Here is a 13,148-nt window from a genome sequence, read left to right as displayed (position 1 = left end):
TTTTAGGTTTTGCTTGTTTGTTTTGGGTGGGTTTTTTTTTGTTGTTGTTGTTGTCGTGGTGGGTATTTTTTAAAATAACGTTGTTGGGTTTTTTTTGTTGCTGTTGTATTTTGTTTGTTTGGGTTTTGTTGTTTTAGGTTTTGCTTGTTTGTTTTGGGTGGGTATTTTTTTGAATAATGGGTATGTTTCAGCAGCATGTAATTTTTAAAGGCTTCTCATCGGCTCTCGGTGCACGCTTCTCCATTGCCTGGAGTTTCATAAGGGTGTATCAGAATGCGGTGATTATTGCTTTGCCTTCAGAAGAGAGACTTCCAGCCTTTGACAAGCTCCATACGAGCTCCAAACGCACACACACACACAAACACACATAAGCACAAACATAAACGCGCACACAAGCACACACGCACAAATACACACACACGCTTTGCATTCTTAGACCACTTCCTTTTACACGGAACGTCTGGCAGCGGGAAAACAACTCTTATTTCCACCGTCTCCTCTGTTACCGAGAACTCACTGCTGCCTTCCACCTTGCGGGGGTGCCGGTTCCCGTCTCTGGTTTCGCTCCCGGCGCACTCCGTGCCGCGGGCCCGGCGGGGCCGCCCTTTCCGGCGGGCCGGGGCGAGGCGTGTGCCGGTTCCGGCGGGGCGGCAGCGNGCGGCGCTCGGCGGGGCCGGAGCGCCGTGGAAAGGTGAGGCCTGCCGGGGCACGGGGGGCCGTGGGCTGCGCCAAGCCTGGGCCGTCCTTCCCCGAGGAGCGGGGACGGGAGAAATGGGGACCTGGAGTGCGACTCTGCTTCCAAAGCAGCGCGGTCAGCGGTGTCCAGGGAGGGGATCCTGCCCCTCTGGTGCGCTCTGGTGAGACCCCAGCTGCAGTGCTGCATCCAGCTCTGGGGTGCCAGCACGGGAAGGACAGGGAAGTGTAGGAATGAGTCCCCAGGAGAGCCGCAGAGTTGATGTGGGGGGATGGAGCTCCTCTCCTATGAGGAAATGCTGGGGCAGCTGGGGCTGTTCCGGCTGGAAAGGAAAGAAGGCTTTGGAGTGATCTAATTGTGGCCTTCCAGTACCTGAAGGGAGCCTACAAGGAAAACGAAGAGGAACTTTTTACAAGGGCAGGTAGTGACAGGACAAGGGGGAAGGATTCCAGCTGAAAAAGAACAGGTTTGGATTAGATGTTAGGAAGCAATTCTCTACTGTGAGAGTGGTGAGGCGCTGGAAGAAGGTTGCCGGAGAAGCTGAGAATGCCCCATCCCGGGAGGTGCTCGGGGCCAGACGGGATGGGGCTCTGAGCAGCCTGGCCTCGTGCGAGGTGTCCCTGCCCGCAGCGGGGCTGGGAACTTTGTGAGCTTTAAAGTCCCTTCAGCCCAGCCCGCTCTGCAGTTCCGTGAGCTCTGTGCTGTGGAATATCTTTGTACATGTCGGGGCTCAGGTGCTAAGGGGCTGTAACACTAGTAAACAAAGATGTTTTTCAGGTGGGAGGCTTCAAACTAGAGGTAGAAATGTGCTGTGCAGTTTTAAGATTATAGAGTGGATATTAAGTTTGTGAGCTCTGAGGTGACCAGTGTGGGTAGCCACAGTTGTCTAGAACATTAATGTGACAACTGCCAAGCAACTCGTAACTTTTGGGCAGGATTGTGTGTCAACTTAAGATAAACATCCCTGAAAATTTACTATATACATCCTAAACTTTTGGGGAGCTTGCTAGAATGGATTGTGGACATCCTGTCTTGATACCTTGATCATATTGGAAGACACAAATGTTTCTCTAAAATTTCTGCTGATCCTTGGAGTTTTAGGTACCTGCACCCCAAGGATAGCAGGTGTTTATTCAGGGCACTAAATATTGTGCAGGTTGTGTTTGAGGAACCTGGCACAGCTTAGCCTTGGTAAGAAATGATGGTCAGGGGAGTGAGTTAGTAAATAGCTTGGATGCTGTCTTATTTTACCAAACTGTTCTGGGTTTTCTTCCTGGTTTTGAATAATTTATGTACCCTCTGAATTCTCAAAGTATAATGTAACTCTTGAAATATTGTAATTTTCCTTGAAATACATGCTTTTGTTCTGGGAGAGAAACTCTTCATATATTTTTTCGTTCTTCAAAGCCAGGATAATCTTCAAGGGTGGATGACAGAACCAACCAGCCTTTCTGCAGGTGCAGAAGAGAAAAAAGAGAGTGTTCCCACACAGCTGATGAAGCATAAAAACAAAGCTGGTGTTGCTTCTGAGGAACTTGGCTCAGCAAATGCACCTGCATACCAGAAAGAGCAACCTACATCAGAAATAAGACAAGACTGTGTATACAGAAGCAGTGGGAGACCTGAGAAGACAGATATGATTAAATCTCTTGTGATGGATCAGGATGCATCCAGAAACTGTGAACTGTATGTACCTGTGTCCAGTAATTGTTCAGCAGTGGAGTCATCTGAGGAGAGGTAAGGATTAATTTTTTAAAATATATTAACAATTTTCCATAGAAAAGAAAATTATTTTCACTGTATTTTTCAAATGTTTATCTAAACATTAATGGGGAAAGGCTTTAGTTTCCACATTATTGTTTCCACAGATTTGCCTAACAATTGCTATGCTACAACAGTGTTTTGACACACTCATCTCTGGAATGAGGGTGCCTGTGCAGATGGATTGCACCTCTTGCCTATCTGGATTTCAAAACAACTCTCTTGAAATGCAGTACCTTGTTTACTCTGGATGTTAATCTGTCATGTTCTCAGTCTGTGTCTGCTTCTGTTTTGTCAATTCCCAGAAAGAAGGTGGTTTCATAATATCTGCAGAAGGGACATGACACTGCTTCCTTTACACCAAACTTCCCCTTTTTTGGGTAATCTCACTGCCTTAGTCTGTTGAGCACTTCTTTCTGCATCTTACACTGAATTTATTCAAGGTTGTATGGCAAAAGAACAATTTCCCTGTCCTGTCACAATTTCTCTCCTTGTGGATCCCTTGTAGCAGCAAGTTTCTTCATGCTCAGAGGGGGAGGTTGGTGCTTTATGTTTTAGATACTTGGATTATACAGAAGATAAGCTAGAGATTGCTGCTGTCACATACCAAGCTCTGTGGGTTTTTTTTGTAATATTTTCAAGGTTATTAAGTATTCTTTACAGTCTTCACAAACCTTAATGGACTTTAAAACTCTGCTGAGAAATTAGGCTTTGTACAACATCATAGTGTAACATGAATATGGACTTGAAACAAGTATTTATATTATATTTCTGGACTTGAAACAAATATCATAGAAATATTTGTTTCAAGTCCATATTCAAGTCCATGTCTTCTCACCAGATAGTACTATGTTTGATACCTACTAAATCTACTGTTTCTCTTTTAATTAATAATTATTCAGTGTTGTTAAAAATGAGATTTCATGCAGCTACTTGAGCCCTTCTGTTTTGTCAATTCCCAGAAAGAAGGTGGTTTCATAATATCTGCAGAAGGGACATGACACTGCTTCCTTTACACCAAACTTCCCCTTTTTTGGGTAATCTCACTGCCTTAGTCTGTTGAGCACTTCTTTCTGCATCTTACACTGAATTTATTCAAGGTTGTATGGCAAAAGAACAATTTCCCTGTCCTGTCACAATTTCTCTCCTTGTGGATCCCTTGTAGCAGCAGGTTTCTTCATGCTCAGAGGGGGAGGTTGGTGCTTTATGTTTTAGATACTTGGATTATACAGAAGATAAGCTAGAGATTGCTGCTGTCACATACCAAGCTGTGTGGGTTTTTTTTGTAATATTTTCAAGGTTATTAAGTATTCTTTACAGTCTTCACAAACCTTAATGGACTTTAAAACTCTGCTGAGAAATTAGGCTTTGTACAACATCATAGTGTAACATGAATATGGACTTGAAACAAATATTTCTATGATGTTTCTTCTCACCAGATAGTACTGTGTTTGATGCATACTATTATAGTATGCATCAAACACAGTACTATCTGGTGAGAAGAAACATCATAGAAATATTTGTTTCAAGTCCATATTCAAGTCCATGTCTTCTCACCAGATAGTACTATGTTTGATACCTACTAAATCTACTGTTTCTCTTTTAATTAATAATTATTTAGTGTTGTTAAAAATGAGATTTCATGCAGCTACTTGAGCCCTGGAGTAAAAACTAAACTAGTTTTATATGACAGCCCAGTAGATTAATTTCCGGGTATTAACCTACATTGCTCTTTACACTAAAGATTTTTTGTTCTCAAGGGAGATGTACACAGATGGTTTGAGTAAGCTGGTTTGGACATAAAGAAAAAAAAATCAGAGCCATCATTCAGTGGTCTGTCCTTTCAAATTTAATGAAAGTAATCCCGTTACCATCTGGCTACATTAAACTTTCTCACAGTCTTCCTAATTGCTTGTCCTCTCTTAGTGATGTCAGATGTGCCTTAATTTCTTCCTAGTCTTTAGGAGGCAGACTGTGGTTTGGATTTGGGGTGTTCTTGAGGAGTAGATTAGAAGCTAGTAATAGTAGTGTGCAGTAAGCAATAACCTTGCAGCCTTTTTCTGTTTATGTACTTTCTTTAAAAACCAGGCTTCCAATGTAAACCTCTTTTAGTGCTATGCCTAAATGATACTAATATGGCTAGTAACATATGTTTTTTTAAAGAATTTTAATTGAGAAGCTGTGATTATTTTTTAGAAGTTTACTTGCTAGATCTAATTATATGACAAATGCCACTCAGGAATGTGAAATTTGCAGTCAGTTTTTTTGAACATTCTATGGACCTTCATTTTCAGCAGTAATATTCCCATCCAAGCTCCAGATGCTGGTCTATGCAGTATTTTTGTAGGGCATAATTTCCTCTCTCATGGTTATAACTTGACTTCAGAATGTCGTATGTATGCTCAGATGCAGACACTTGACAATGTACCATGGCCAAAAAGCCCACATTATTTGAGGAAGAAATGCTTCTCTGGATTTCAGCTAGCCTGCAAGCTGCAGTTTGGATTATGGTGGAAATTCTCCTTTGATTCAGTAATATTCAAACTAAATGGAGATAGTTGGCCACATTTCATTGTATTCTGTCATGTGTTCTGCTCAGCACGAGGCAGGTTGGTCATTCCCAGGATGTGTAGATACAAAGCCCTGTTGGGCAATGTGTTCTTGGTTGCATGCATAAGGTGCATTCATTATTCATATGTGCAGCAAATAGACATGTTGGCTTGTTTTTGTTTGCAGATTTAAACTGTAAAATGTGGAAACACTGTAGAAGGGACTGTACTATTCATTGAACCACAGAAGAGAAATTCAGGCAATAATTTATTACCAACCTAGTGACAGATACTGGAGGGGAGCAGTTGAGAGGGTTTTCTAAACTTTTTTTGAGAGCTGATGTTGGTTCTGTGAAAATGAGTACGACGGAAAGCAAATTGAGTTTAAAAAAAAGTAGAAAGAGTTAAATACTTTCCTGAGTTGTAAAAAAAGGAAGAAGTTGAAAAAGAGAGTAGGATTTGTGCTGTTACTTGAGGTATGTGTTGATTTTTATTGCAGCGAGGAGGACATGTATCGTGATGAAGAAGAAATAGAGAGAGAGAAAATACTCCTGAGTGAAACAAACTCATCAGGTACAATCCAACTTTGTGTGAAGTTTCAAATACAGTATTGCAACTCACTGTAGCACTGATGTATGATGTCCTGACACTCTCTCTTCCAGGGACTTCTGTGCACAGATGTCTGTGTTCAATAGCAGTTACTTGAGACTGAATACAGTGTACCGTTTTATTCAAAAAAAGATCAAGTCTCTGTAAAATTAGTTGCTCTTAATATATCATTCCCTTTGTTTCTGTAATTACTTTATGAGTGAATGTGAATTCTGTGGAAAGCAGTCACATAGTCTATGTTAAGAGTGTCATGCTTGAAAATTACTCAGTCATAGTTATCATAGCAGCATCTGTTGCTAACATGCCTTGACACCCTCAGTACTACCTGGTTTTGGGATGAAGGCTGTTCTCTTCTTTCTGTTATTGTTACTGACTTACTGAGAAAAATCTGTCCTCTTTCTGCCTTATAGTATGGCTGCTGTATGAAGAAGAGAAACTTCTGTCAATATTTTTCTGCTTGCTAAGAAAATAAAGTGTACTTTACTAATTTCTCTCTTTGCCAATTAATTCTTGCATAAGAGAGAAGAGTGCAGAGTGGAGCAGAGTGTTCCCTATCTTGTTGAACTACATCATAACTTTTCTTCATGCATAATTTTCAGAACAAACTGATTTTATCCCCTCCCACAACAATAATTACTTAGTAGCTACAGGTTGTGCTGCCAGTTTCATTTGTCACTGAAGTTAATTTAAAGTGATAGTGTATTTAGAAATTTGATGTGCTTTCTACCTTCTTCTGTTTTATAATGTTCTGTTGCACATAATATGTTGCATGTTCTGTTTTGACAGAATATAAATTAAGTGTTTCACCTGAAATGGACATCATGGGGTATTGCAGAAAAGAATGGAGAGGAAATACACCAGCAGCAAAAAGGATGAGAAAGGTAGCAGTTCTGTTTTTGTTGAATTTCACTAGGTTCTTGTTTTTTGTCTGCTACATGATTTCCTATGCAGTCAGTCTTTTAGGATAGGAAATGCAGTAGCAGTGTTTTACATTGTGAGGTCTTATGAGCGGTTTACAACTGGCAGATGCTTTTCTTCGTGCTCATTTCAAATGTGTTTTTAGCAAAGCTACTTGCTTTGCTAAATTTAGGCATTTGATTAATACTGTCCTTTGTTATTGTTTTCAATTGAAGTTTTATATTTTGTTTAGGGACATAAATTGCTAATTTTGTGGATTGTTGAAGTGCAGAGCAGATTACCAAATTTTTGGGTGGAAGGCAGTTAACTGAAAGTGGTGAATTGTATGGGTTTTAAAAATTTTTTCTGAGATTTTTACCAGTTTTTGAACTTATTTTTTTATATTAATTTTGACCTAGAATGGTAGAAAATAAAGTTGTTTTGTTGCTTGAGAAATCTAGTGATATGTATGAGTGAACATAAAGATACCTTACAAAAGTCAAAAACTCCCCCTGCCTCCCTGGAGAGATTACTGTGAGAAGTATGGACACACAGGACATGGGCCCTTGCCAGGATAGCTGAGTTGCAGAAGTTGCATTTCAACATTGTGGCTTCTGCCACAACTGTGAGTATGGGAACAGCAGGGAGGGAACAAATGTGCTGAGGCAAGTGTCAAGATATTTCAGTGTAAACACAAACTTGCCCTGAGGCAGAAACAAACTGCATGTGCCATGTTTTGGGTAAGTAGCATCAACTAGTGCTCAAATTTCTTTTAAGCATGATGTGTAGTCTTGTGTGTGTATGTTGGATATTTTTTTGGAAAGCTAGATGAGTTAGCTACCCATATTTCAATGATGTTTATGGTCTATTATCAAACAAATACCTCAAACAGTTGTCTATTAGATTTCTTCAGTTTCTTGTTTGTTTTTCAGCAGAACTAAAGTATTTTTTTCAAAGTATAATTTGTGACCTAAAAGCATTTGAACTTCCACATGGGGAAGTGGGTCAAGCTTTTTTTTTTTTAATAGCATTAGCGTTTGGATTATAATATTCCAAAATAGGCAAGTAGGTCAAGCTTTTTTTTTTTAATAGCATTAGTGTTTGGATTATAATATTCCAGTACCTCTTACGTTAACAGTGTGTGTGTGACCTTAAAATGTTTTATTAGTGATTTCATGTTCTTTGGATTTTGTGTTTTTCTAGGGATATGAAGCAGTTGCTCAGAAGTTTGCATCTATAAGAAGAATACGAGGTGATAACTATTGTGCCTTCAGAGCAACTCTTTTCCAGGCATTAAGCCAAGCTACCCAGTTACCAAGGTGGCTGCAGAGTGAGGATTTTACTATGGTATGTGTCAAACTGATCTTCTGACAATAGACTAATATTGGGTCTAACCTATTTAATAATTTTATGATCTCATTTCTCTGTTATATAATGTATATGCTCACTTGTAAATATCCCCTGAACTGAGAAGTTGTAATGTTCAAGATTATTGTTTGTGCACAGTAATTCTTTTTTCCAGTTTATAATGGATATAAATGTTATTGTAGTGCTTACAGGAATGTCACTTGCCTGTCTTAATCTTGCTCTCTTGGTTTCTTCTTACTGCCTATAATGTGGCAGTAAGAGATTTTACACAAGACAGCTGGCAATTACAAAAAAAATACAGACTGAAAATTATAAGAAATTTATAAGAATTTATTCTTACATTTGAGAAAATCCTAGGGTTTCAATTATAATATCTATTCTTGTGTGCCATATATGTTTTCTCTAGAAAGTGGAATAGCAAATTGGATGCTGTAGGCTTTGCAGAATGTGTGTAATTACCTGTGTCTTACATGTTGCTTAAAATAAGCATAAGAGCAACTCCAGCCTGACATGAAGAGCTGTTCTTGTGGAGCACTGATGTATGAGAAAAGCAAGGTATTCCCCTACAAGCAGAAGAAGAATATTCCAGAAATTGTCTTGTGTCAACAAGGTCCATTTGATGGTATTGGTGAACATGGAAGAAACATGTGAGAAGCTGCCTATACAAAAGTGAGCCACTTGAGAAGAGTAAGGTTCCAGTTGTCAGGATGCTGCTGGAAATGTAAATGGTGAATGTCTCATGCAGACCCTGCTAAAATATGCAGGTTGGTGGCTTTTCCTTTCCAGACTTTTAACTTAAGCTGCCTTTTCTTCTCTCAACTTCCAGCTTCCTGAAAACCTGCTGAGCAAGTATGACTGGATCAAGGAGTGGCAGCTCAGACAGAAACCTGGCAAGAGAATGAGAGAAATAAGGGATGAAATAAAAGAGTATTTAATACTTCTAAGGCAAAAGGTTGGAAAAGTATTTGTATATTCTTTGGTCACTTGTAAATAAGAAAAGCGAAAAAGATTTTTGAATGTGGAGAATTTAACATAAGGATGCTTTCAGTAGTGAAAGTCCCTTTTCTGTATGTATATTGCAAAAAAGTAAAGTAAAGAATGTCTGTTCAGATATGTGAGAGGTGTCTGGTCTTTTACAACTTGCAGTAGCCTGATGTTGGAATTAATTTGCAAGCATCTCTGCAGAAAACTATTAATTAGACAGATTTCAATGAACAAATTAATATAACAGAGTAGCTTTCTGCCTCTATTATTTCTTGTATTTATTTGAAGGAATATGTATACTGAAGACAAATCATTCTGCTATCTGGACGAGATTAAGGAAAGAAAAACATAACAGCACTGAAGTAATTTCAAAGGAGTAGTTTTTGATCCATTTTTATACATTTATTTCAGGTCATAGGAGCATGATTGTGCCCTTAAGTGTTCATACTAGATTACCTAGCTCCATGCTTTCTCCCTCTTGGAACTCTGGAACCTATTAAAAAACTTCTCAGCTGTTCCTGTCTTACTGTGAATGCAAATTCTCTTTATGAAGGCTTTTAAGAGTATTTGGAATACTGAATTCAGCAGTTTGAGGGTTGGAATGAGTTACAGAAATGTAAAGAATATGAAGTACGTAGGCTTTATGGCACAGAAACAAAAAGGTTACCTTATTGCATATTGTCCAACAACAATATTTCTTCTGCTACCTTGCAGCAATTTCTAACATCCTTTCCTTTTGCTTTGCTTATGGATCAATGTAAGCAAAATCAGACTAAGTCAGCCTGACCTTGATTGGGGTACACTTGTGGAAATATTCTTGATTGTTTTTAAAAAGGCACAAAGCCCTTCTTAAGGTAAATTCTGAGTGTCTGTGCTGAGCACCTGACAACTCACAAGTGGCTTTTTGCAGCTCTGGCGAGGTGATGGCTGTTGATTTGTGTTGTGTGTAATGGTTTGTTTGTTGTTTTTTTTTTTTAGTGGAAGAATATAAGTGAAATAAAGTGTCCTCTTGAGAAACAAGAAGCTTGTGATAAATTGTTTAAAAATGAAGAGGAGGAGTACAGTCTTTATGAAGCGCTGAAATTTTTGATGCTTAACACTGCCATTGAACTATACAATGCTGATAAAAGTGGAAGGAGAGTGCCTGTCTTCTCCTGGCTCCTGTTTGCACGGGATACATCCAGCAACCCTTGTCAGTTAATGCATAATCACTTGAATCATATTGGTCACAGTGGAGGCCTTGAACAAGTAAGAAGAGGTTGTTCTTAAAGTATTATTTTCCTCTTTTGGAGTTTTCAGTTTCAAGTGATTTAAGAAATTTCTCAGTTTTGTTGGGCTGACTGAAGCATCTGGTCTTTTGTTGGGAAGAATATGTTAGAACTGCTTGCTTGCAGTGAGAGTCTGTAAAGGCCCTCCTCTGAAACGCCTCGTTTTGTCTGGTGGCTGGCAGGTACCATTCTTTGGAAATAGGGTTTGCTATTAATAGAACACTTGTATGGATCTCTTAGTTGTTAGCTTTTTTAAAAATACCACGATAAAAGCTAATACTCAAATTATGAAGACCATGTGTAGCACATACATGGGTGAATTCTGATAAGCTAATGGAAATTACTGTTTTGTACATGGCATAAATTGTACACAAATTGTGAAAAAGCCCCAAACAAAAATGAGGAGTAGTTAATTAGCTGAATAGACTGAAAGATTTTGGAAACATACATTGAAAAAATCCCATTGAATTCATTACAAGCGGGACACTGCAGTGTAGTTCGCAACTTAATTATAGATACTAGAAACATGGAAGTATTAAGTTTTGGTTTTGTTTCTTATCTTAAAAATCTGACAACTGCAGTATAGATAAGGCAGTTTGCTGTTCCTGTGAAAACAGGTGTTTCATTGGTGACTTTTTTGCTGCTCAGTTTATGTCAAGAAATTGTTACCAGTTTTTTGTGCTGCCAATATTTGTTTATTTCAGTGAGATTCTTTGTAAATTGTTATTAGAACAGGATATGCTTGTCGCTGCAGTAGATGAAGTAGAAGCTTTTCACAGCTTTTTTTTTCTGAATTTCTTCTCCTGTCAACGGGCTTTGTAAGGGCTTTCCATTTACTTTTTATTTGGCTGAAAAGTTCAAAGCACTCTATAAGAGCGAAAGGATCATTGTCTGAAACCTGCTCTTGTCTGGTTTTAAGTGACTTAACAGGATGAACACTGATGCAAGTGAATGTCTTTCCTAGCTGCTTGCAGCAATGGGACACTCTGTGTGAAGCACTTTTTCTTTAGGGTTGTTTTACTACTATGTCATTGTGGATTTGAGGACTTTCTTGTTAAATGCATAGTATCATAGAGGGGTAGGATGCAGGTACTGAATGAGAGATGCTCATGCGTAGGACTTCTCACTTCACAATTTTTGTCTTTGAAAAATTACGTCTGATAGATATTAGTTTAATATTTTTATGAGAAAAATCTTGTAGAAGACATGTTGAATTTTACACAAATATTTGTTGTTTCCAATGTAGGTGGAAATGTTTCTTCTTGCATATGCTCTGCAGTATACCATCCAAGTGTACCGGCTCTATAAGTACAGCACTGATGAGTTCATCACGCTGTACCCCAATGACCCGGAGGAGGACTGGCCTGTGGTGACTCTCATAACTGAAGATGACAGACATTACAATATTCCAGTCAGAATGTGCCAAGAGACGATGCTATGAACAAGTGATTTTAGGCAGACAAACCTGTGCTGCTTATGGAGGTTTCCCATGCTGTTTTGAAACAGCACAATGACAAAATCCGTGTGATTAAATCAACAGCTTGAAATCTGTGTTTTGGAAGTTGACATCTAAAATAAAGTATCAAATAGGTACTTTCTTAAATAGTAGAGGTTTGGCAAGCATGGCTCTGTTTTCCATTAAAAAAAAGGAAGCTTCTGCAGTCCTTTTTTTGAAGGACTTTACTCTGAATAGAATTGCCAAGACTATAGATTTATTTCTTTTAGTGAGGCTCTGTGGTAAGACATGAGCTTTTTGCTCCCCAAAATAATGACAATTGAAGTTTCTGGGAAAGTAAGGTGGCAGTGTCTTGGCAGATCTTTGTAATAGTGCTTAGAAGCCATTTATACAAAATTGGGTCTCAGGAAGTAATACAATTCTTTTGCAGTTGGAAATTAATGCCTGCCATGGTTTATGCTATAACAGAGATGTTACTTAAGTTTTCTCATGGTTTGGGTTGTTTTTTCTTACGTAAGTGTCTCTTATTTAGAAGCCAGTCATCTGTTACACTGAAAATGAGCTGCTCTTCCCCTTTCAACCCATGGAGAGGCAAATGTGATAAGGGAGTCTGAAACCTTTTTGATAGTTGGACACAAAGTCAAAGGCTACACAGAATTCCCACTTAAATTATGACAGCTGATAGAAGGTAGCCACATGTCTGTTCACGTTACTGCTCCTGTAGTGTTAATCCTCTCTGGCAGCTGCTCTGGAGAACATGAGGATTTTAATTTGTCCAGGGAGTGCAGTAGATGGAAATAAACTTTTCGTGCAGCTTACTCTTCTCAAGAATGGAGAGACGAGACGTTCCGTTTCTGCTTAGTTATTCATTATGCTTTAAAACTGAGAGAATACTGAATATATCAGATGCTGGAAGTGCTGGCAAATCTTTAAAAATAATTAAATAATGAAGCATTCAGCTTTTAGGTTCAAGTAGAAGTATGTCCTGCAGATGACTTTTGGAACACGAGAGTGAAAGCTGATTTAACTCAAATGCTGGGCATACATGGGTCACTTAGAAGGCCTTCATATGTAAATGGGGTAAGGTTATAAAAACTTTTCATTTGAATATTCTGGAGAAAGTGGCATGCAAAATTCTTCTGTTCTAGTTGAATTTATTTTGTTAACTATTATTGTGGAAGGTAATATACACAATGAAAATGTGTATTCATTATGTTCTAAAATGTGGTTCAAACACATTAATGAGGCCTGTCATGTACTCTGTTATATTTGTCATGTTTTCATTGCCTTCTAAATCAATTCGTTTGTTACTGAAAATTTATGGGAGCTACAAGGGAATAAAAAACTTAAATTCATCTGGCAGCATTTTGTTTCTTGTTTTATGGCATATACTTTATATTTTTAGTGTTTCAATTTTTATAATCCACGTTGACGTTAGTTTGTTCATGAAAGCTGTGAAGTATGGTAACCTATGTAAAAGAAGTAATTATTGGCTGCATGCACACAGGCAGCAAAACCACGTAATTCCCTGAATTGCTGTTATCCAAGAAAAGCTGAAGAGG

At 38.5% G+C, this 13,148-nt stretch overlaps 1 protein-coding gene across 2 annotated transcripts; it reads left to right on the top strand.

Moving 5' to 3' along the window:
• The first annotated feature begins 734 nt into the window (after positions 1–734).
• OTULIN (OTU deubiquitinase with linear linkage specificity) lies at positions 735–12,941 on the top strand. Of its 2 annotated transcripts, none has more exons than XM_039714796.1 (8): positions 735–857; positions 2,102–2,431; positions 5,504–5,577; positions 6,400–6,494; positions 7,714–7,857; positions 8,705–8,830; positions 9,841–10,120; positions 11,377–11,589. In XM_039714796.1, exons 1-8 carry the CDS (start codon positions 772–774, stop codon positions 11,436–11,438), a joined length of 1,197 nt encoding a protein of 398 aa, XP_039570730.1. In that variant the 5' UTR covers positions 735–771; the 3' UTR covers positions 11,439–11,589. The 2 variants fall into 2 exon arrangements, with proteins under 2 accessions (XP_039570730.1, XP_039570728.1); XM_039714794.1 differs by having other exon boundaries at positions 742–857; positions 9,841–10,110; positions 11,377–12,941.
• Positions 12,942–13,148: the final 207 nt, after the last annotated feature.

Source organism: Passer montanus, unplaced genomic scaffold, assembly GCF_014805655.1.
Source record: "Passer montanus isolate IOZ18808 unplaced genomic scaffold, ASM1480565v1 scaffold31, whole genome shotgun sequence".
Classification (NCBI taxonomy): Eukaryota; Metazoa; Chordata; class Aves; order Passeriformes; family Passeridae; genus Passer; species Passer montanus.
Note: the sequence above shows the minus strand (reverse complement) of the source record. Positions and strands in the feature narration are given on the sequence as shown.